This window comes from Camelus dromedarius, chromosome 3, assembly GCF_036321535.1.
Source record: "Camelus dromedarius isolate mCamDro1 chromosome 3, mCamDro1.pat, whole genome shotgun sequence".
In the NCBI taxonomy this organism is placed as follows: Eukaryota; Metazoa; Chordata; class Mammalia; order Artiodactyla; family Camelidae; genus Camelus; species Camelus dromedarius.
This window is the reverse complement of record NC_087438.1, coordinates 98,239,165-98,261,079: the sequence shown is the minus strand read 5'-3', so window position 1 is coordinate 98,261,079 and position 21,915 is coordinate 98,239,165. Positions and strand designations below refer to the sequence as shown.

At 50.7% G+C, this 21,915-nt stretch overlaps 4 protein-coding genes across 6 annotated transcripts; 2 read left to right on the top strand and 2 right to left on the bottom strand.

Moving 5' to 3' along the window:
- The first annotated feature begins 2,110 nt into the window (after positions 1–2,110).
- On the top strand, positions 2,111–10,717 carry LOC105098100 (uncharacterized). The gene is made up of 16 exons (XM_031441890.2): positions 2,111–2,240; positions 2,418–2,494; positions 2,572–2,619; positions 2,741–2,860; positions 3,436–3,513; positions 3,788–3,870; positions 4,396–4,482; positions 4,558–4,674; positions 5,234–5,367; positions 6,452–6,660; positions 6,733–6,816; positions 7,949–7,997; positions 8,069–8,139; positions 8,809–8,976; positions 9,759–9,917; positions 9,996–10,717. Exons 1-16 carry the CDS (start codon positions 2,111–2,113, stop codon positions 10,200–10,202), a joined length of 1,821 nt encoding a protein of 606 aa, XP_031297750.2. The 3' UTR covers positions 10,203–10,717.
- Positions 10,718–11,157: 440 nt separating this feature from the next.
- SLC35A4 (solute carrier family 35 member A4) lies at positions 11,158–13,293 on the bottom strand. Its single transcript, XM_010990721.3, has one exon. The coding sequence runs from the start codon at positions 13,146–13,148 to the stop codon at positions 12,111–12,113; it is 1,038 nt and encodes a 345-aa protein (XP_010989023.2). The 5' UTR covers positions 13,149–13,293; the 3' UTR covers positions 11,158–12,110.
- Positions 13,294–13,450: 157 nt separating this feature from the next.
- Positions 13,451–15,852, bottom strand: LOC116152295 (SLC35A4 upstream open reading frame protein). The gene is made up of 3 exons (XM_031449170.2): positions 15,706–15,852; positions 14,645–14,743; positions 13,451–13,712 (listed from the first exon to the last, which is right to left on the bottom strand). Exons 1-3 carry the CDS (start codon positions 15,718–15,720, stop codon positions 13,515–13,517), a joined length of 312 nt encoding a protein of 103 aa, XP_031305030.1. The 5' UTR covers positions 15,721–15,852; the 3' UTR covers positions 13,451–13,514.
- A 138-nt stretch (positions 15,853–15,990) lies between these two features.
- Positions 15,991–21,821, top strand: APBB3 (amyloid beta precursor protein binding family B member 3). Of its 3 annotated transcripts, none has more exons than XM_010990720.3 (12): positions 15,991–16,355; positions 16,651–16,814; positions 16,897–16,973; positions 17,554–17,614; positions 17,805–17,951; positions 18,074–18,201; positions 18,630–18,744; positions 18,884–18,968; positions 19,214–19,297; positions 19,543–19,658; positions 19,797–19,988; positions 21,261–21,821. In XM_010990720.3, the coding sequence occupies exons 1-12, from the start codon at positions 16,307–16,309 to the stop codon at positions 21,495–21,497; spliced, it is 1,455 nt and encodes a 484-aa protein (XP_010989022.1). In that variant the 5' UTR covers positions 15,991–16,306; the 3' UTR covers positions 21,498–21,821. The 3 variants fall into 3 exon arrangements, with proteins under 3 accessions (XP_010989022.1, XP_010989020.1, XP_064340433.1); XM_010990718.3 differs by having other exon boundaries at positions 19,139–19,297; XM_064484363.1 differs by lacking the exon at positions 19,214–19,297.
- Positions 21,822–21,915: the final 94 nt, after the last annotated feature.

Here is a 21,915-nt window from a genome sequence, read left to right as displayed (position 1 = left end):
TTCTATGTACCTCTTCATCTGATTGATTGTTCATTTGCATCCTTTATAATAAAGAAGGTAATTATAAGTAAAGCACTTTCCTGAGTTCTGTGAGTCATTCTAGCAGAATTATGGAATGTAAGGGGTGGTCATGGGAATCCCTGAATCTCTAGCCAAGTCAAGCAGTACTACAAGTAGGCTGGGGATCCCATTTGTGGCTGGAATCTGAAAGAAGGGCAGTCTCATTGAGGACCTTGCATTTTAACTTGTGGAATCTGGTGCTAACTCCAGGCACTTAGTGTCAGAATTTGGTTGAAATGTAGGCCATCCAGTTGGTGTCAGAGAATTGGTATCAGCTACAGCAGGTATAACGCTTTCCTGAGTTCTGTAAGTCATTCTAGCAAATTATGGGACCTGCAGGAGTAGTGGAAACACCTGAAAGTGTAGATAGCTCATCAGAGAGATGTAGGACTAGGGACCTCTAAGCTTGAGACTAGTGTCTGAAGTAAGGACAGTTATATGGGGACTGTGCCATTACCTGTGATGTTTGACCAAATTCTGGGTAATTGGTGACAGAAGTAATTTCATCCCTACACGGAACATTATTCAGCCATAAAAAGAAAGAAGTACTGACCATGCTACAACATGGATGAACCTTGAAAAACACTGAAAGAAGCCAGTCACAAAAAGAACACATACTGTGTGAATCCATTTATATGAAATATTCAGAATAGGCAAATCTATAGAAATAGAAAATAGATTAGCGGTTGTTTAAAGGTCAGAATGAGGGTGGGATTAGGGAGGTTGTAGTAAAGGATACTACATTTCTTTATAAAGTGATGGAAATGCAAACAATAAATGCTGGAGGGGGTGTGGAGAATAAGGAACCCTCCTACACTATTCGTGGGAATGTAGTTTGGTACAGCCACTATGGAAAACAGTATGAAGATTCCTTAAAAAACTAAAATTAGGCTTCTTATATGAGCCAACAATCCCACTCCTGGACATACATCCAGAGGAAACTCTAATTTGAAAAGGTACATGTTCATAGCAGCACTATTTACAATAGCCAAGACATGGAAGCAACCTAAACATCCATCAACAGATGACTAGACAAAGAAGTTGTGGTATACATACACAATAGAATATTACTCAGCCATAAAAAGAATGAAATAATGCTATTTGCATCAACATGAATCAACCTAGAGATTATCATACCAAGAGAAGTAAGCCAGAAAGAGAAAAAATAATACCATATGATATCACTTATATGTGGAATTTTTTTAAAATGACACAAAAGAACTTATTTACAAAACAGAAACAGTCTCAGACATAGAAAACAAATTTATGGTTACCAGAGGGGAAAGGGGATGGGGAGGGATAAACTGAGAGTTCGAGATTTTCAGATACCAACAACTATATGTAAAATAAATAAACAACAAGGTCCTACTGTATAGCAAAGGAAACTATTTTCAGTATCTGGTAGTAACCTATAATGAAAAAGAATATGAAAAGGAATATATATATACACACATATATATTACTGATCACTATGCTGTACACCAGAAACAAACACAACATTGTAAATCAACTATAATTCTATTAAAAAATAAAAAGAAAAAAATAAAAACAAAGTGATGGAAATGTTCTAAAATTAACCGTGGTGATAGTTACACATTTTTGCAAAGTTACTAAAAACTACTGAAACAAACTTTAAATGGGTTAGTTGTATGGTATATGAATTATATCTCAATAAAGCTGTCATTTTTAAAGGTGTGATTTTCTTTTATAAATATATACTGAAATAGCTATAATTGAAATGTAAGGTGTCTGGGATTTACTTTAAAAGAATCCACTAAGGGTGGAGAGGGGAACAGAAGAAATAAGACTGACTGTAAGTTGATAATTGCTGAAGCTGACTGCTTGGAGATTCATTAAATTACTCTCTCCACAGTTATATCTGTTTGACATTTTTCATAAGAGGAAAAAAGAAAAATCCCATGCAATGTTCTGACTTACTCAGAAAAGGGGACTGTCACCTCCTTTGATAAATTATTATTTAGAGGCCCCACCCAGAGCCCTCAGCTCAAGGAGATGAATTATTGAGGGGAATTTGAGCAGCACAGTAGCCATGGAGTGCGGAGAGGTGGTGAGAACAGGGGCTGGTTGGGGCCAGGACAGCTCAGCCCCCTCAGGCCTCACTGACAACCCCCAGGCCAGGCTGATCGTGGTGGTGGAAGTAGATCAAGGGAGAAGATCGGGTGAGAAGCCCCCACCCAGTCATTCAGAGGAAGTACAGCCTGGGAGAGCCTCTTGGGAGAGGGGAAGGGTGAGGCCATTTCATGTGAGGAACTGAGGCAAAGGTTGAGGGCAGGACTCAAGAGTCCTGGGACTTCAGTTTCCCCCAGGAGAGTTGATATGAAGTCCACCTTTCTCAGGACCTGAGGAGACCTATTGCCGCACACTCCTCCTGGAGGGGCCCGAGAGCATCTGCCTGCTTCAGCGTGGGACTCAGGTAGAGATGGGATGGGAAGGGATGAGAAGTGGGTGAAGGCAGGGGGAGGTGGGAGTGACACTGTTTCCTGTCCACAGGAACAATGCATCACTTTTGACAGAGTCCTGGGTTCTTACGCTGCTGAGGTAGGGGGTCTGATAGGGCGATGGGAGGAGGGTGGGTGCTGGGTGCTTCCTGAGCCCTTTCCTCAGCGCAGGCTGAGTCAGGGCACCTGAGACAGGGGGCTGTGCCTGTGTCTCCCTGCAGGAGGCAGAGCAGGAGCTGCTAGCCCGAGCCCAGTCGACGCTGGGCAGGGTGGGCCAAGGGTACAGTGTGGCCCTGTTGCTTCGGGGTCGGGAAACAGAGGCGCCACGGCTCGTGCCTCAGGTGAGTCCCAGATGAGGCACCAGGCACAGCTGTCATGAGGCTCAGGTGTTGCCTCCTTTCCAGGAGACCTTCCGATACTTTCCCCTCCCCACCCTGGCTGGACTAGGTGCCCCTTCTTGGGGTTCCTACAGCATCCTGTGGTTTTGCCATAGTCAATCTACGAAGCTATTGAGAGATCAGGGAAAGTAGGAGGCTGGGGTCCATGAGGTCAGGGAGGGGTGGTGTGCAAAGATCAAATATCCAGGGAGGTGTAATTCTCACTGTTCTTAGTAATACTAATAATGATAATATACTTGAAAGTTTTGTTTTTGGGCTTCATGAAAATGCCCCCAAACTAAAATAGTTGCCTCAGAAACTTGTTGTAGGTCCCTGCCCGGGCCAACAGCAAGTCCCACTGAAAATATCTGCTCACTTGTCTGGCTCGCTGCGAACCAAGAGGGCTGGGGCTATTTCTGTCATGGCCACCATGGCCATAGCACCCAGCACACAGCCAGGCACAGACTTCAGCCTCAGGAAATGAGGAAGAACAGATTAATCCTTTCTCAATTCCCACTGAACCCCTTTCTCCACTTTAGCTGCTGCAGATGCTGTTTGAGGAAGCTCTGCCCCTCAGGGGCTCTGATGCTGTGCTTAGTACTCTTAGCCTGGTGCAGGTGAGGCCCTGGGGGAGGGGACACCTGGGGAGCCGAGGCCATAGTGATGCTGCAAAAGAGCCTGAGGCTTGCGGGCAGCCTGAAGAGCGTGGGTCTAGCCCCACTCTGCTGCTCATCAGCATCGGCTTGCCCTGATGGGGTCTCCTTTTTTCTGCCTGAAATGGCTGAATTTTGGTGCCCTGCTTGGCCCACAGGGGCCCAGTGGGAGGATCATGTGAACCAAAGGTTGAGAAAGGTTCAGACTGTAACAAATGTTGTGCTTGTGTGATCTCAGCTCAGCCCCAGTGGGAGGACTCAGGACCTGCTTGCTCCAGGAGCAGAGAACCTGTCGGTGCTGGATGTGGCACCTCTGGGCTTGTGAGTGGCCTGAGCCCAAAGGCGTCTGAGGGTGCTTGACTTAAGGCAGGGCTGATGCCCCAAACCAAGCCATCAGGCTTCTCCCCACTGCCACCCCAGAGGAGTTCTGAGCTTGGGGTCATGCTTACAGGGCCTGGGTGTGCTCCCAGGACTCCCTCTCTCCATCTTCCTTTCATCCTCATGTCTCATCCCTCTCCTTCTTCTCACCCCACCCACGTATACCTTTTCAACTTAGTCATTACCATCCTGGTACCATTTGAGCATCTCACTAAGCAGAACTTCAGCTTCTTTATCTGTAAAATGGGAGCAATCTCAACTACCCTATTTCCCTCCCAGGGCAAATGATAGGAGAAAATAAAAAAGATCATGAACATGAGAGGCTTTTAGGGGATATACTGAGCTTGGAGACTTGGGGGTGATTCTTATATGCTCTTGGGATTCCCATGGGCTCCCCATGCAGAGATTCTGGGGGGCTGGACAGAACCCTCGTGCTTAGGAGCTGAGCTCAGCCTCCTCTTCCTCCAGGGTGGTGGTAAATGCCACTGAAGTGGAAGTATCTGACTCAAGAGCTGCCTCAGAGCTGTACTTGCAGGCTGCAGTTGGTGAAGGCAGGTAAGGACAGGAGGGCACCTGTCACCTCAACCCACTCCCTAGCCATTTGGCTTGATCCTATGCTCTCCTCTACAGGGCCTGCTCTCTGCTCACCATCACCATGTCCTGCCCAGGGCCTGACCCTTCTGAGGGGCCTGGTACCCAGAGCATGTGGCAAGGAGCCTTGCGGATCCTGCAGCTCCCAGGAGTCCTGTAAGTCTGATGGAGCCTTTTAACAGCTTTGGGGAAGGGTGGGGATGACTGAAATATGGATGTAGAGGCCCTAGGAAGCATCAGAGTTTCCTTTCCTCTGACATACTGAAGGATTTGCTCCCTTTGCTCATTTCTTGCAATGAACTCCCTCAGCTTTTCTGTAACTCCTATAGTTTTGAGGGATAGTATTGTCAGATCTTAGTTGACAGTTTCTTTTCTTTGAGGACTTTAACTATATTATCTCACTGCCTCCTGGCCTCCACCATTTCTGATGAGAAATTGGTTTTTAATCTTATTAAAGATCTCTTGTACAAAACAAGTTTCTTCTCTTTTGTTTTCAAGATTCTCTCTTTGACTTTGGCTTTTAATAATTTGATTATAATCTGTCTTGGTGTGAATCTCTTTGAGTTTATCCTCCTCGGAATTTGTTGAGCTTCTTAGATGTGTAGATTCATGTTTTTCATAAATTTGGGGGAATTTTTGAACATTATTTCTTCAAATATTCTTCTCCATCCACCAGTGGACATCTCCTTTCTTCTTCCCTCCTTCCCTCTGGCAGAGACTGTCCCCTGTTGCAGGTGTTGGCTGGTGAGGTTGTTGGTGAGGAGGTGGAGGGCTCTCTGCCCTGGATTGTCTCATGGCTCCTGGAAGGAAACAACTACAGTGGCCTTCTTCTTCGCCTGGACACTCAAGGTGGCCTGGGGGAAGGTGCGGGGTTCTTTGGGAAGCTCTGGGATCTGGCCTTCAGCCCCACCCACCTCTCACCCAACCAGCTGCAGCCCCCACCCTAGCCAGCCCAGAGAGAGCCTCACCCATCTGGGAGGGCCAGGATTCAGAAAGGTCCCAGGGTTGTCAGGCTGCCGAAGTCTGGAGAAGCAAGGACAATAGTAAAAGCAACCTCTCACCCTTCCAGAGGCCTTCAACAGTTTACCAAGCATTTTTACACTAATGAATACCTTTGATTATCACAACCCCATGAGGCAGATTGAATTTACAGGTGAGGGAAGGGAGGCAGGCTTAATTTATAGATGAGGAAAGCGAGGATCAGAGAAGGGAAGGTACTTGCCTATTTTCACACACCCATTAAAAGATCAAGCCTCTGTGAAATATGACATCAGAGATTTGGAGGAGGTCAAGCAGAGGGTAGAGATCAAACAAGAATGTCCATGAGTTGATAATTGTTGAAGCTGGGTAATAAGTAGATGGATTTCCTATACTATGTATATGTTTGAAGTTTTCCATTAATAAAAGAGAAAAAAAGGTCTGGCCCTCTGTCTTCAAAATCAACAGATACACATTCATTTAGCCAATATTTTTTCAGACCTCACCCTGTGCCAGGCACTGTGGAATGAGGAAATAAGCTGGGGCAGTGCATATTCTTAAGGACAAAGCACAGAGGGAAAGAAGTATATTAATGTCCAGGCCAGTTTGGGATAACAATCAAGGGTAGAGGTTTTAATGTCTGACCAAACTGGACTTGAGTTTCAGCTGTGCCACTCACCAGGAAGTTCCTTGACCTCTCTGAGCTTCAGTTTCCTCTAGAAAATGCTGGGGGAGGCAGGGTAAATCAGAGCTGCTGCCTCATTGGAGTGTTGTCTGGATAAGAAGAGGCAATTCATGAAAAGCCTGAGCATAGTACCATCAAGCACGTGTAAAAGCCTGCTAAGTGTTAGCTATTTTCATGACTAGTCCTATTAATACAAATTAAAAATATTATAGGCAGTGTGCTTTGGAGTTCAGAGGAAGGAGTGATTCACGCTGTGTCTCCTCTTACTAGGCAGCTCCCAGAGCTTGCTCCAGGCTGCACTGTTGGGGGCGGCGAGAAGGAGGATGAAGGTGAACCAGGTGAGGCCCACCCTGTGGGATGCAGTAGAAGAGGCCCGGGCCCGCCGGGCTGGCCTGAAGAGCCTGCGTTCAGGCCTCCTTGGGGACACTCTGACAGAGAGCGGGCTCAGCCAGCTGGGCAGGGCACTGCGGGAGCTGCAGGTGAGCAAGGTGAGGCCTGGAGGTGCCTGGGCCAGCAATGGCTGCAGCCCACCCTGAACCCTCTCTCCACAGGTGGTAAAAGCCTGGAGCCAGCGCTTGGGAAGCTGGATGCTCAAAGAGGTCAAAGCTGAGGCTGCGGGACTCCCAGAACCACGGGTATGTCTTCTCATCCAACCTCTCTGGAGTCTCATTGATGTCTGCCTTCTTCCCTTCTGTTCACAGAGCACTGTGAGGGGGCCCTTCCTTCATTTATTAATTTATTGATTCCAAAACATTTACTGACCACTCACTATGTGCAGGGCACAGTGTCATGTGGGGGCTGGGAAATCCCTATCCTAATGGAGTTTACTAACCTCTGGAGAAAAACATTTACACCATGATCGGTGCTCTGAAGGGCTTATTTGAAGGGTTCTATGGGGGCATCTAAGTTAGTCTTGGCATGAGAGGGAAGGAAGACTACATGGAGGAAGTTGATCATCTAGCAAAGATGAATGAAGAACATTCCAGGCAGAGAAAATAACAGGCAAAGTCTCAGAGGTAAGCGAATGTTTGATCTCTTTACAAGACTGCAAGCAGCTCAGTTTGCTGGAGAATAGAGTTTAAGGAAGAGAGCCAAGAGTGAAGGATTGGAGAGTGAAGCAGGGGCCTGGTCACACAGGGCTTTGTCAATCTGTTGAGATGTTTGAACTTTGTCTCAAAGGTCAAGGGGAAGCCACAGAATTCTTTTAAACAGGGAAGACAACATTTCTCCTACTTTTCAGGTGAGCAAACTGAAGTTCAGAGAAGCGATCCGAGTGTCCCAGGGTCACTGGGATAATTAAAGGCAGCAGAGGTGCAAACACATCCAAATCCAGACTCAGTGCTGAGCTTTCATCCCCTTAGGATGCATGGCTTCTCTTGTGCAGAAGGGGGCGCTGTCCTCCATGATTTGGCACAAGGCGGCTGGAAGGTTGCCCTGTCCAGCTTATCCTTGTCCTTCCCTTTTCATAATTACTCATAACTTCTTTTTACAGACCTGGGCCTTGGGAATTAGGCCTGTAAACTCCCATTTATTGAGCACAGCTGGCCAGTGCTTAGTACTTTGGGTGCCTTATCTCATTTCATGCTCTCCATGACTTTTATCCTGCTCCAATTTATGGATAAGAAAATGGAGACTCAAAAGACTAGCCAACTGCTGGAGGTCATACAGCTAAGAAAAGGAGGGTGGGGACACTGATCTGTCTGTTTTCAAAATCCATGCTGTTCTGGGAGGAAAGGTATGGAATTCTCACTAATATTTTCTCAGCAGGTGATAGATTCAACAGCAAGCCACAGCCCAGGCCTCCAGGAACCTCAAGGTGAGTGTGGGAGTTGCAGTGAAGCTGGGGTCTTCTCCACCTTTGGTGTGCTTAACTGCAGTTTCCTCCAGTGGCAGGAAGAACAGCATCTATAGAATCTGGGCTCCTCGAAAAGCATCCTCCCAGGGGCTCTGAGGAACAGGTACCATCTTGTGTACTCCCTAACAACTGGAAGCTGTTGGGGGAGTGAAGAGTCACAGAGCCCAGATAATGTTTCCTGTTTACGCTGCCCTAACATCAGGGAGAAATACTGAGCTTCTGGCAAAAAGGGATCAGAAGGGCTACTAAGAGGGGGAGGGTGTAGCTCAGTGGTAGTGTGTGTTGTGTGTTTTGCATGCCTGAAGTCCTGGGTTCAATCTTCAGTACCTCCATTAAAAATAAATAAATAAATAAATAAATAAATAAATAAATAAAATAAAATAAAATAAAATAGTAATAAAAAACACCTAATAAATAAATAAATAAATTAAATAAATAAAATAGTAATAAAAAACACCTACCCCCCTAAAAATTAAACAAAAAGGACTACTAAGGGCAGGGTATGGGAAGGGGCTGTTTTCCTACTGGGTTGGATCAGAGGTATGGGACCACTAGGGCCTCCACAGTTCCTACTGGCAGAGTCAATACTTGTCTTCCCCCATGGCCTCTGAGCCTCTGTCCAGGCCACAAGCTCTTCCAGGCCAGTTAGTCTTCTGCAAGTAATTCTAGGAGCAGCCCTGTTAATGGGGTTCTGGTGGAAAAGTTGGGCCCTGTGTCCCAAGGCAATGTGCTCACATGGGCTTCTGGCTGAGCCCAGACTGATGCCCCCTAGGCCCAGCAGGCCCCAGATGTGGCCCTGCAGTTCTTCCTGGCTCAGGCCCGGAGGCAGAGACTGCGAGAACGGCATCAAATCTGGATCCAAGAGGAAATGAAGCATTTGGAACAGGAAAAGGAGGAAGTGGCAGATGACCAGGTCAAAGGCCTGGGGGCTAGAGAAGAGGTAAGGACAGTGGATGGGACTTGAGGCTCATTCTAATCTGGCCAGGCAATGTGCTAGGGGCCGGGGTCTTGTGTCAGGTTGGGCCCTACCCTCTCCCTGGCCCTCCCAGGTTTGTGGGGGATAGACAACGCAATTCTCAGTGCTAAGTGCTGTGGCAGGGGGAGCTAGTGGCTCATGGCAACAAAGAAGCGCACCTGACCCATGCTGGAGTGGATCAGAGATGGCATCTAAGCTGAGACTTAAAGGACAAACAAATCAGCCAGAACAATTCATTAGACCATGAGCTCCACATGGGCAGGTTGTCCTCATCACATACAGGCACTCAGTAAATACAACTTGTTTAAACAATAAAACTTGTGTGCACAGAGGTGGCGGGGAGGAGGGAGACATGTTTCTAAGAGAAGAGAATTCCATATGAGCAAAGGTCCAAAGGGAAGCAGTGGCAATACAGGTTCTGGGTACTGTGTATTGCCTATGTGGCTGGAGGCTGGCAGGTACGTAGTCGGAGCAAGGCTAAAGAGACAGTGTGTGCCTCTGGATTTGGACTTTACCCCAAGGGTGACAGTAAACTGTTGAAAGGCATATGTCATCTGAGTTCTGTCCCTCACTAGCCACGTGAATTTGATCGTTAGGTCACCTATCTGATCCACTGTTTCCAAGTCAGTAAAATGTCAACTACCTCAAGGTTGTCATTGGATAAAATGAGATAATAACATGAAGTATGTAGAACAGAGCCTGGCACACAGGTGGTAATCAACAAAGAGGATGTATTATCACTGAAGCCCTCCAAGGAGAGGCACAGATGGCACCGGGAGCAGGCAGCACTGAGACTCCAGCTGGAGGCCCTTCAGGCAGAACGGGATGCTGCGGAGCAGGACCTGGTAGCGCTCTATGACCTGTACGTGCAGGCTGCCCGAGCCCGGACATGCCACGTGCTGCAGGTTAGTGTGGACAGAGGGCAGGCCTTGGGCTGGTTCCAAGGCTGGTTGACTGATGGGCATCTCTAACTCTGGGCACAGGTATTCCGAGCCTGGCGGGGACTGTGGGAGGAACGGGCTGTGACCACAGAGCATCACTACCGCAGCTTGCTGGCTGGAGTCCTGCAAGACACCATCAGCCTGGCTACACAGAACCAGGAGCTCCAAGCCCAGAACCAACAGCTTTGGCAGACTAGGCTGGAAGCAGTCATGCTGGATTCCAGCCTTGAGGAGAAACCTGGTAATTAGGAATCCTTCAGGGGCAGTTTCCTCTTAAAGACCTTAGAAGGGAGAGGAAGTTGGGACACAACAGCCAAGCTAACTTTCATTATGGATTAATAACACCACCACTAACCAGGTCTCACTGTGCCAGTCCTTGCTAAGTGCCTGATATCCAATAATTGATTTAGCCTTTTCTACTACCCTACATAGTAGTAGGTACCATATGACCCCCATTTGAGAGATAACGCAACTAAAGCTAGGAGAGGTTGTGTAACTGTCCAAGGACAGCCAGCCAATAAGTGACGGAGCCAGAATTCAAACTCAAGCCTGGCTGGCTATAGTTCTACACTGTAGACAGTAGTGGTCCACAGGTTGCAGCGCATATCAGAATCACCTAGGGAGCTTATTGGAAAAAAAGAAAGAAAAAGAAAAGAAAAAAAAAGAAAGAAAAAGTAAAGAAAAGAAAGAAAAAAAAAAAGGAAAAAGAAAAAGAAAAAAAAAGATTCTCAAACCCCACTTCCTAAGATTCTGCTTCAATAGGCCTTGTTTTTTGTTTTCTTTTTTCTTTACCAGCTTACCAGGTATTCTACCATGGGAGCAGGGCCAGATACTCCTCTGGCCATGAGAAGAGATAGCAGGTAGGGATATCAGTGAGGGAACCAGAGATGAGAATCAAAATCACCTTCCTTTAGAGTTCTCTAGCCTACAGTCTACAGTTTGCCTCGCTGGGCCCAGCACCTTCTATTCCCACAGCTCCCTCCAGGGCCCAAGTTTTGTGCTTCAGAGAAAGTCCCAAAATTCTGTGACAGAGTTTCAGCGCCATGGAGTTCTCAGAGGAAATAATGCTGCTGGCAAGAGCTGGGAGAAAACAGATTTTTTCTCAGTCTCTGAGTCACCCCAGGATTAAGATACTCAGGGCACCAGAGGAAGGAAATTATGCTTGAGAGGAGATACGCAACAGAGAACACACAGGACAATCAGGGCCGATTGTAGGAAACTACACCCCGGAACACTTTATTAAGACCTTATTGCTTACACGTTAGACACTGATTGAGCTGTACAAGTTTCCCTGTGCCTGGTCCCAGGTCGCTCTGTGTATAGCTTTCCCCAGGCTGTTGAGAGCTGGGACGCTGCTAGGAAAGGGCAGGACCCAGAGTGGGAAGAATGGTACCTCCTAGGAGCAGTAGAGGGGGCAGTGGGCTTTGAGAGGGCCCTTGGGGTGAACAGAGAGGTCAGGAGTATAGGCTTAAACCAGGGCCCAGGGGCAACATTCCCTGAGATGAGTCAAGCCCCAGTCCTCTCTGAGGTTTCCAGAACAAGGGCTGGGTGTGGAGAGAGCAGGGGGCATTGTCTCCAGGCGCTACTGGAGCTAGGGGAGCATGGCAGAGTGGCCTGGGTAATGGGGTTATGATGTGTGGTAACTGGGCTTTCCTGCATGACAGTCGGCAGGGGGCGAGGGGTATCCATTATGGGTGAGTCATGTGCCAAGGCTGGGCTGGAGCAGCCAGCACCAGGCCTGGGGGCAGTGGGTCGGTGGGGGTGACCACAGTAGGCAAGGAAGGTCAACTGCTGCCCACGCCCCACTTTAAGCGACTGCATTCATGCAGGATGAGGCAGGGGGCCTCCTCCATTCCCATCAGGAATGGTATCTTTTCTCAGGCCTGTGTACTGATGCTCTCCTAATTCCTTAGCCCGTAAGAACTCAGGGAAGGGTGGGTTAAGAGTTTCCTTAATCAAACCCAGCCTTCGAGTCTCCCAGGGATAACTCTTCATCCACCCAGCTCAGAGACTAACGTGGCTGCTCTCACTGACCCAGCTTTTCTCACAAGGCACTTGTTTCAGGGCTGCCAAAGGGAAGGAGGGAGGATTGGGAGGTGGCTCTGATGGTGGCACCCAACCTACAGGTCAAGACCCAGGGTGGGGTTAGGTCAGGGGCTAGCGGCTGCCATAGTACAGGCGCACAGCCAGGCCGATGAGCAGTGTGGCTAGGAAGAAGGCAGCTGTGAGCTGCAGCCGCAGCAGGGCTGCTGAGAGCACAGCATTGACCACTAGTGAGCAGGACACAACGAAGAGGCGCGTGATGCTGCTGCCGTGCTTCATGACGGCTGACATGAGCAGTCCATTGAGTGCTTGGCTCAGCACGACAAGCGCTGCCCAACCCGAGAAGCCCTCCAGGAGGCCTGGGCCGGGGCCGCCACCTGCATGCAGACCTAGGTTCAGGAGCACACCAAAAGTGTAGAGGAAGAGGTTCTGAAGGGCCAGGGGCAGCCGCTGTCGTTTCATGAGCAGCTCTGTGTACACGGAAGACAAGCCTGAGATGAGGCAGTACAGGATGAGAAGAAGCAGTCCCAGTGGAGTGATATGCAGGGGCATGGGGCCCGCAGCAGCTGCTGAAGGGGGCCCAGGAAGCGTGTTCCCAGGGTCCCGGAGGCCACCAGCTGCATAGCAGGCTCCCGCTGCCATCAGCAGCAGCAGTGCTAAGCCCTGGCGTGCGGAGAGGCGGTGTCGGAGGCAGAGGCAGTAGAACAGGGCTGTGCTTCCGATCTTGAGATTGCTCAGCACCTGGTAGGTGCTGGGGTCCATGTAACGTTGAAGATAGATCACCAGGTTGTTGTTGGCACCATAGAGCAGGGCTGATAGTGCGAAGGGGGCAGCTTGGCGCCAGGGTGGGGTCCCCTGGGGCCATGCTTGCCAGCCCACCAGGAGAGAGAAGGCGCACAGTAGCAGCTTCGTCAGTTCAGTCAGCAGTACGGCCGAGGAGGGCCGGAAGGGCATGCGGCCGTCTACATGGCACAGCGCCAGCAATGGGGCATGGGCCCCGTACATGGCAGTGGACAGGAGTAGCATCAGGGTCCAGCGGGCCTGCCTGGGACGGCCCAGGCCTGGCATACCCCCGTCCTCTACATTCATGCCCAAACTAGACCTTGGGTGGCCTGTGTAGCTGGCAAGGGGACAACGGGGACTGTGATGCATCTGGGGAAAATCAAGTTATGGAGCTGGCTCCCAGGGGTGAGGAGCTGTGGTACATTGCCAGAGAGATACTGAGAATCAGAGTCAGCTGCAAACCCCACAGCAAGGGCTGGAAGAGGAAAGGGTTGGTGGCCCTAGAAGCCAGTCTTGGGGCCAGTCCCGTGGGGTTATGGAGGGAAGGAGTCCAGGGTGCTGGCTGATGAGCCACTGTACAGCCTCTGCAGGAAGGGAAGTGAGGATGAAGGCAGCAGGAAAGCTGGAGTGAGCAAATGGGTGAAAGCCCGGGAGGCCAGGGGCGGCATCTGTGGCTGGAAGGCTTCCGCCTGCAGGCCCCAGCTGGTCATCCTGCCTCCCTCATGGGATCCAGAGCTAGTCGGGCCCCTTGCGCAGTGATCGAAGATAGTCCCTCAAGGTCTTCTCTACATTGGGCACAGCATATGCCTGCGCTGCATATATGCCAGTGCAGGTGCCCACGGCAAAGCCCAATACTGCCGATGCCCTCAGTTTGGCCACCACGTAACCAGCCAGGAAGCCCTTGAGGAATGGGGAGGACAAGAGCGAGCCATCCTGTGGAGGAAAATGCAGGAGGAAACTCAGCTAGGCTCTCCCCTTCTCTAGTCAGGAGCTACTCAAGGGGCTTAGCACATCCCACCACCTGCTCCTCCTTACTCAGGAAAGCTGTAGTATGCTCTCCAAAGATTTTCTGAAGATTCTGGAGGCAGAAAAAGAACCTAGAAGTCCTGATCACACAATGCCAGAACCCTGTGGTTAGAAGGCTCTAACCACAGAATCCTACTGAGAAAGAGGTCCCTGAAGAATCTGACCCCTGCCTGCTTCCCGTCTCATTTCCTAGCACACTCCCCCACTGCTGCAGCCAAACTGAACTGCTACACCATCCTACCTCCCACCACAAGGGATTTGCCTATGCTATTCCATCTGCCTGAAATGTTCCCTCTTCCCCCTCATCACCTAGTTAACTCCTAAGATTTAAGATCCCAGTTCGGGGGAGGGTATAGCTCAGTGGTAGAGTGCGTGCTTAGCATGCATGAGGTCCTGGGTTCATAACAAAAAAAAAAAATCCTTCCTAGCATTGATATAATATGGTATTATGCCCATTTTACAGACTAGGAAACTGAGGAAGAGAGATTAAGTAACTTATGTATAGTCACATTATTAATAGAGGAGCTAGGATTCAACACTAAGCACTCTGGCTCCAGAAATTGTTCATTTAATCACTGTGCTATGTGACCTCTTGGTACACATGGATCTCAGGAAAGAGTGATCTGGGATGCAGATTGAGATCTGAGAGTTATCAATTGAAAAAAAAAAACAAAAACCGAGTTCAAATGCCATTTTCTCAGGGAAACTTTCCTGGGAGGAAGAGGGGTCACAGAGAACAGGCCCTTAATAACCAACCATTTGCTGAATAAGTCTCTACCACACATTTGAAAGCATATTGGCCATGAAGCTTAAGGGGTGGGGGGCAGGCACAGCCTTACCTGGCCCACACCACTGCTGACTTCGTCTTCCACACGCTGCTGCAGGCGCTCAAGCTGGTTCTTGAGAAATGCCAGGTCCTTAAGCTTGGGCAGAGAATCCTAGGACAAGGGAGAGGCTGGCTCCAGAAGGCTGACCCAGCCCCATCCCTACTCAAGTCTATCAGAGACTGGGAGCAGGGAGGAGTGAGTCTGAAAAACTTCCTATAAAGCCTCCCTGAGATGACAGTGATTAATAAAGGAAGAAAGGGATTGAAAATTAAAGAATTCGTATAGGGGCCAGGGAAGGGGTGACAGATGGGATCTGCATTGGTAACTTACAACAACCCTTACAAGAAATTTTGTATAGCAAGCAGTGTATAGGGAAGGCAGGAGGGACAGCTAGGGAACCTTCAGTTAGGTTTATCAGGCAAGCAGTAGTGACTATAAGCTACCTGAAGGTGGTGGGTAGCCTCCCGCAGCCTAACACAGGGACTGCAAGTAAATGTGTGGGTGGTGCTGAACTTCAAGACTAATGATGAGTAATAGCCTGAGGCAGTTCCCTGGACAATCTGGGGGTAAACGTGATTTCTGCCTAGGCTTCTCCCCCTTTCCCCTCAAGGCCACCCCAAATTGAATGTGTGACTGGATAAGCTGGGGTTTGGTGGGTGGAGGGGAGAAGGAAGGTGGCTGTCTGCAGGAGTGTGGGTAAATGAACTGACTTATTTTGGCCCCACTAAGTATGAAATTAGTGTGTGCGAATGCGGATGTGAGTGTCCGTGTGGACTGGAAACTCCTTGTCTCTGGAAGGGAATTTTGGGGGCCAGGGAATAGGGCAAAGTTAGGAGTGTATGCAAGTTAACTAGTGACGGTGCCAGGTGGGGACACCCGGGGGACCTCCGGCTACGCTTGCCTCGCGTAGTGCTCCGACTCTCCACTATTGAGGTAGTCGACAGGAGTAATACCTGCCCTCAGGAGGAACAAGGGGCAATCCCACCCACGAGTCGCTCCAGTTGTCGCCTCGCCCCAGGACTCAGAAGCTGTGAAGAGCACCCCTAACTGCAGAGAACCCCACGTTCACTCACCTTGTCATCCGCCATTTTCCCCGCCGAACTTGTGGCGCAGGCGCAGCACCGCCTCCCTCCTGGCAAGGGCTACCGCCATCTTTACTGGGGGCGGAGGCACTTCCGGGGCATTTTTGGAAAGGGTGGAGGCGCGTTCCTGGCGGTCTCCTTTTAGCAGATGACGTGACCTCTCTCGTTGGGACCCAGGCTGCGTGCGCGCGCGCGTTTACGACGTAAACGCAATGATCTCACTCGTGTGCGTGTGCTCTCTGCGCAAGTTCGCCTGGCGGATATTCCGCTGCTTGATGAGCTCACGGTTGGGCTGTGATGTCAGCGTGTGCGCCGCGGTTCTTGCGCCTCCCCCAGAGCCTCGGACGGAAACGCGAAGCCACTTGGGATCCGAACGCCTGTTTACACGCGCCACCTCTCGGCGGGAGGCGCTGCTCCGGCGGGTCTTTTTCAGCCTCCGGGACCCGGCCCCTGCCCCGCCCCGTAATTGTGCGGCGCCCGCTGGCCCGGCCGATTCCGGCGCAGAGAGGCTGGACTTGTAGGCGCAGCCGCTCCGGAGTTGAGCTGGGCTGAGTGCGGGCCGGCGAAGGCCGGCGGGGACGCGACCAAAGCTATGCTGGGCAAGGATTACATGCTGGCCATCATTCTGGTCAACTGCGATGGTGTGCACGGAGGGTCCCGTTGGGAAGATCTGGAGCTGAGGGGTGGGGGAACGAGGGAGCGCGAAACGCTACCTCAGGCTCAGAGACAGGGAGGGGGTAGGTACGTATCGGGGTGAGGGCCAGGGGACAGATGAGCCCTGGTCTTTGCACTGCAATATGCAGGATTGAAAGCCTGGATTCTCAGACTGGACCTTCAGCCCAAAGGTTGTCCCTTTTGGTTTGGAGGAAGGGTTTTGACAAAGTGTATTGTAAGTTCGCATATATCTCCTCCCTCTCCAATCCCGTGTTCCGGTAGATGATTTGTGGGGGGACCAGAGTCTGGAGGGGGAGCCAGGCCTGCCCCCTGGCTGGAGGAAGATCCGTGATGCTGCAGGTACTTACTATTGGCATGTACCCAGCGGTAGCACCCAGTGGCAGCGCCCAACCTGGGAGCCAGGAGATGCAGAGGACCCAGGCACGGTAGGTGGAGTTTGAGGAGGGGGCCTGAGCTCATGTGCGGACAAAAGCCTGCTGCCACACTGACCTAACACCCTCTCTACAGAGGACGGAGGGAATCTGGGGACTTCGGCCCCCCAAGGGGAGATCCTTTTCCAGCCTGGAGAGCTCATTGGACCGGAGGTAACAGGGATAGACCAGGCAAAAATGAAAGGCTTGGTGTTCTATGGCACTCAAAGATGCAGCTGGACCCACAGTCTGCTTTCCAGCCCAGGTTCTGGACTCTATCCCATGTTTAGGACTCTGTTCTGTGTTCTTGGCTCTGTTCCATAATCTTGACTCTCCTAGTGTTTTAAGTTTTGTTTCTTGTTTCAAGCTGTTTTTGTTAAAAATTGTTTTACATATTCTGGGTCCTGAACCTATCATGTTCTAGACCTTGGACACTACCCTAGGTTCTGTTCATGGAGGTTCCTGTCCTGTGTTCTATGGTTTTCTTGTCCTCATTTGGGGCTCTGGTCCACATTTTGGACCCTGCTCCATGTTTATAAGTTTTATTCTATGTTCTGTGTCTTAAATTCCTTCCCAAATTCAAAGCCATGCTCTAGGTTACATTTGTCCTGGACCTTGTCCCACTCTGATGTTATATTTGGGACACTATATTCTGGGTCTTATGCCATGTCTTGTGCATATCAAGTAGTCTAGTCCTCACTAGTGTCCCTTCTGTAGGAAGTGTGGTCCTCTTACCAGCTCTGCTCTATTCCAGTAACTCTCTGTCCTGGTATGGTGAAGACTCCTACATCCAGAGAGTGGAGCCAGGGGCTAAGGTAGTGACGGGTCAGAGGGCATTGGGGAGGGTCCCAAAGGAAAGGTCAGGAGGGTGTTTGGGCTAAGAGGTGATGGAGGGTGAAGGGAGGAGGTATCAGAGGGTTTTTATGTGTGGAACCTGTGGGAGCTCCCACCCTACTTCACCTCTACTCACTCAGGGTCCTCCTGTCCTTTCTTCTAACCTGTCAGTGCTTTGCAGTCCGGTCTCTGGGCTGGGTAGAGGTACCTGAAGAGGATCTGGTACCAGGGAAGAGCAGTATCGCAGTCAATAACTGCATCCAGCAGCTGGCCCAGACCCGCAGTCAGAGCCAGCCCCCAGATGGTGCCTGGGGCGAGGTGAGCTGGCTGGCCCTTCAAAGAGTGCAGCCCAGCATCCAGCAGAGGTGGTTGTCCCTGAATTGTCTGTTCCTCATGGCAACCGCCTTCATCTGAGCTCCGGGTTGGCTTCTCCTTGGCAGGGCCAGAACATGCTGATGATCCTGAAGAAGGATGCCATGAGCCTGGTGAATCCCCTGGACCGCAGTCTGATCCACTGCCAGCCTCTGGTGCACATCCGTGTATGGGGTGTGGGCAGCTCCAAGGGCCGGTGAGGACCCCTGCATCCCTCAAAGTGAGAGTTGCTCGTCCCTCCCCCTTACAGGCTGTGATCCCCACTGATGCTGATCCCCTGTACTTGAACCCCTGGACACAGATCCTCTGACATGGACCCGAGCTCTGCCTCACCTGCCTGGTCCAGCTCTGGTTGGGGAGGGTGGGCCTGGCTCAGCAGGGACGGATGGGGGAGAGCCTGAGAGGCTGGGCTGATTTTCTCCTGTGCTCCCACATGCTTCTGGAACAGTGACAGGTGAGTGACAGCCAGGTCCCTGGAGCCCCAGCCCTGCCCTCCCTGTTCCATCCTTGCCATACCCCTGACTTTCCAGCCTTCTGCAGGCACTCTAGCTAGGCCTTTGCCCCTACCTAGCTTTCCCAGCTGGATCTCTGCCCCTGCCCTAGCCCCATCTCTGACCTTGCCAGGGACTTCGCTTTTGTGGCGGGTGATAAAGACAGCTGTATGCTCAAGTGCCATGTGTTTCGCTGTGACGTCCCTGCCAAGGCCATTGCCAGTGCCCTACATGGGCTCTGTGCCCAGGTAAGGGCCAGGAGTGGGGCAGGGAATGTGGGTATGTAGCTGGGTCTGAAGCTGCTAAGATGGTTGTGGCAGGGTGGTGTTGGCTCCCTGACCTCACTTCTTCCTCCCTGCACCTCATGCTGGCTACGTTGTGTTTCAGATCTTGTCAGAGCGAGTAGGAGTCAGTGGTGATTCCCCTTGCTGCTCACTAGACCCCATCACCCCTGAAGACCTGCCTCGGCAAGGTATGGGGAGTGGGGTGCCACGTTGCAGCAACAGGCTGCTTTGGTGAAAAATTGGGGGCGGCTCATGGTTATTTAGTATTTCTTTGGAGACAGAGGACTTCAGAGGTGTCCTTGTCCTAGGGATCCCAAACCCTAAATTGGAGGAGCATCCATGACCTTTTTTCTACTAGCTCCAGTTCCCTCAGAAAGGTGGAGAAAGGGGTCATTGAGAGAGTACCCCGGCCAGCATGGTGTATATATTTCAGTGGAGCTATTGGATGCCGTGAGCCAGGCAGCTCAGACATACGAGGCACTGTACATCGGGACCCTGCCAGTCACCAAAGCCATGGGTGAGGACTGAGTGGGCTGGAGGGGTGGGCTGCATAAGATAAGGGGAAGGTGGGTGAGTGCTCCCCTGGCCCTCCATAGCCTGAAGTGTACCACTCTTCTTAGTTCAGGATGCTAAGCCTGGCCCCAGCTATTCTGTTTCCATCTCTGAATCCTAAGTCAGTGAGAGGGGCGTAGACGTTCCTTGCAGATCCTTTCCTTTTGTATGCCTGGGAGACACCATGGTGGGCATGTTCCCCTCCCCTAGGCATGGACGTGCTGAACGAGGCCATTGGTGCTCTCACCACCCGCGGGGACCAGGATACCTGGGTCCCTGCCATACTCAGTGTGTCTGACTCTCTCATGACTGCACATCCTATTCAGGTACCAGCCAGAAGAAGGTGAAGTGGGGGGCTGTGGAGGGGTAGGCGGGGATGCTGAGGGGTTATTAGTTGCTGCTGGAAGTGCTCAGTGGGTCCAGCCAGTACCTGGCCCTCTAGTGACTAGCCCTGATTTGGGCAGGCAGAGGCTGGTGCAGAGGAGGAGCCACTGTGGCAGTGCCCTGTGCGCCTTGTGACCTTTATTGGCGTTGGCCGTGACCCACACACCTTTGGCCTCATTGCTGACCTGGGCCGTCAGAGCTTCCAGTGTGCGGCCTTCTGGTGCCAGCCCCATGCAGGGGGACTCTCCGAAGCTGTGCAGGCTGCTTGCATGGTGAGTCAGGGGTGGGAATTGGTGTGTGGGATTGCCCTGCAGCTGCTCTGTACTGGTGACATCACAAACCAGCCATCCCAGGGCTGACTATGGTTCAGCAGTAGTTTATTTGGCTCTTAAGCTTTTTCTAGTAAGTTTTAGTTAGTTGCCAGTATTGTAAGGCCAGGACATTTCACATAATCATTGCTATTCCTGTTTATCTTAAAATATCGGAAGTTCTGATACTTGGATCCACATGTATATATTTCAGCATTCAGCTGGAATAGTGTGGGGGCTATACCTTGTACGGTGAGCATTGATCCTGTTTTGTCTCATTTAGGTTATTTTCTGGCAGCTGTGGGCATTTGAGTGTGGGACATTTGCACTCAGTTCAGTTTACTTATTAACTCAAATGTGAGTGCTTGCTGGAACTCAACCATACTTGACCCTGGGAAGTCAGTGTATAGAGGGCACAGCCTTTGTCCTCACAGAACATTCAGGTTAGAGCAGAGACAGACTAGAAAGAAGTTGTACACCACAAGATGATGGAGGAGATGGCCCCTTCAGGGGTCCAAGAAAGCTACCTGAAAGAGGTGATAGAAAACTGAGAGCTGAAGGTTCAAGGAGGAAGTTAACCCAGGTGAAAGGGAGTGGGACAGAAGGTGTTACCATGTACAGGGAACTCCAGCTGTGAAAGTGAGAGGGATGGCAGTGGAATTAGAGTATCTGAAAGAGTCTAGTCTGTCTGGAGTGCAAGTGGGGATGGAGTGAGAGATAGGGGCAGAAAGAATGGCAGAACACAGATCATGGAACTTACAGGGTAGAGTGATGAGTTTATTTTATCTGGAGGCATTTGAGCCATTGAAAGGTCTTGAGCAGGACAGTAAAGTCAAGTTTGTGGATTAGGAAGACCACTTAAGCTATATGGGTAAAAGATTTGGAAGACACAGGAGAAGTAGGAAGACCATTTAGGATGTATTGAGTTCAAATGAGAGAAGATTGGGGCAGTTGCACTGGGAATGGAGTGTGGGTTGCAGAACCTCCCCTTGACTTGGGAGTCCACTTGGCCAGGCACCAGTCCACTGCAGTGAGAGATGGGGGAGAGTCAGCATAGTGATCGTTAATGGTTAAGTTATTGAGCTACCTGGAAATGTTGTGGGGGCTCCAGATGTGGCAGACCACCAGCTTCATTTCATATTGAAGCCTTGGCTGGTTCCCTGTCCTTCTGAAACTTTCAGGGAGTCCAGAGGCAGAAAGGAGCAAGCTGGATTCTCACATTCCCCTTCTCCCTAGGTTCAGTACCAGAAGTGTCTTGTGGCCTCTGCAGCCCGAGGCAAGGCCTGGGGTGCCCAGGCCCGTGCCCGCCTGCGGCTCAAGCGGACCAGCTCTGTGGATTCCCCAGGAGGTTCCCTGCCCCTTCCCCTGCTCAAAGGAGGGGTTGGGGGTGCAGGGGCAGCCCCACGAAAGCGGGGTGTCTTCTCTTTTCTTGATGCCTTCCGGCTGAAACCCTCTCTGCTCCACATGCCCTAAATTAATCCAGGAGGACTGGGGAAGGAGGCTCTGGATGCCCAACTCTACCCCTTCATTCCCCAGGGGTCTGCAGCTCTCACCCCTTGGAGCCTTCTCTGCCTGCCCCACTGACCCTTGACTACCCTCTATTTATTGCCCAATCTATTGTTTATAAGGATGATGAGAGGCCGTGCACCACAGCGTAGGCCCAAGGCTCACCTTTCCCTGGGTCCCTGCATTCCTTGCCCCTGTCCAGCCTGGGACAGTTGGCTCTACCTCAGCAACACTTTATAGCAAAATCAGTACAAATAAAAATCCCAGTGACTTCACTGGTTTTGAATGGTATTGGACCTTGTACTGGGTTGAGAGTTAACAGCCTGTATGAGGTGAGTGTCTGCGTCTGTGCTTGGTATTGGTGGCTGCCTGTAGTCACGTGACG

Excerpts from the sequence above, each read along its gene's own strand:
- LOC105098100 (XM_031441890.2), top strand. The coding sequence starts at position 2,111 with ATGGAGTGCGGAGAGGTGGTGAGAACAGGGGCTGGTTGGGGCCAGGAC. Across the intron at positions 2,495-2,571 it reads TGCTTCAGCGTGGGACTCAG|GAACAATGCATCACTTTTGA; the intron begins GTAGAGATGGGA and ends TCCTGTCCACAG. Across the intron at positions 6,661-6,732 it reads GGGCACTGCGGGAGCTGCAG|GTGGTAAAAGCCTGGAGCCA; the intron begins GTGAGCAAGGTG and ends CTCTCTCCACAG.
- SLC35A4 (XM_010990721.3), bottom strand. The coding sequence starts at position 13,148 with ATGCATCACAGTCCCCGTTGTCCCCTTGCCAGCTACACAGGCCACCCA.
- LOC116152295 (XM_031449170.2), bottom strand. Across the intron at positions 13,713-14,644 it reads TCAGCAGTGGTGTGGGCCAG|GATGGCTCGCTCTTGTCCTC; the intron begins GTAAGGCTGTGC and ends TTTCCTCCACAG.
- APBB3 (XM_010990718.3), top strand. The coding sequence starts at position 16,307 with ATGCTGGGCAAGGATTACATGCTGGCCATCATTCTGGTCAACTGCGAT. Across the intron at positions 16,356-16,650 it reads CATTCTGGTCAACTGCGATG|ATGATTTGTGGGGGGACCAG; the intron begins GTGTGCACGGAG and ends GTGTTCCGGTAG. Across the intron at positions 19,298-19,542 it reads GCCAGTCACCAAAGCCATGG|GCATGGACGTGCTGAACGAG; the intron begins GTGAGGACTGAG and ends CCCCTCCCCTAG.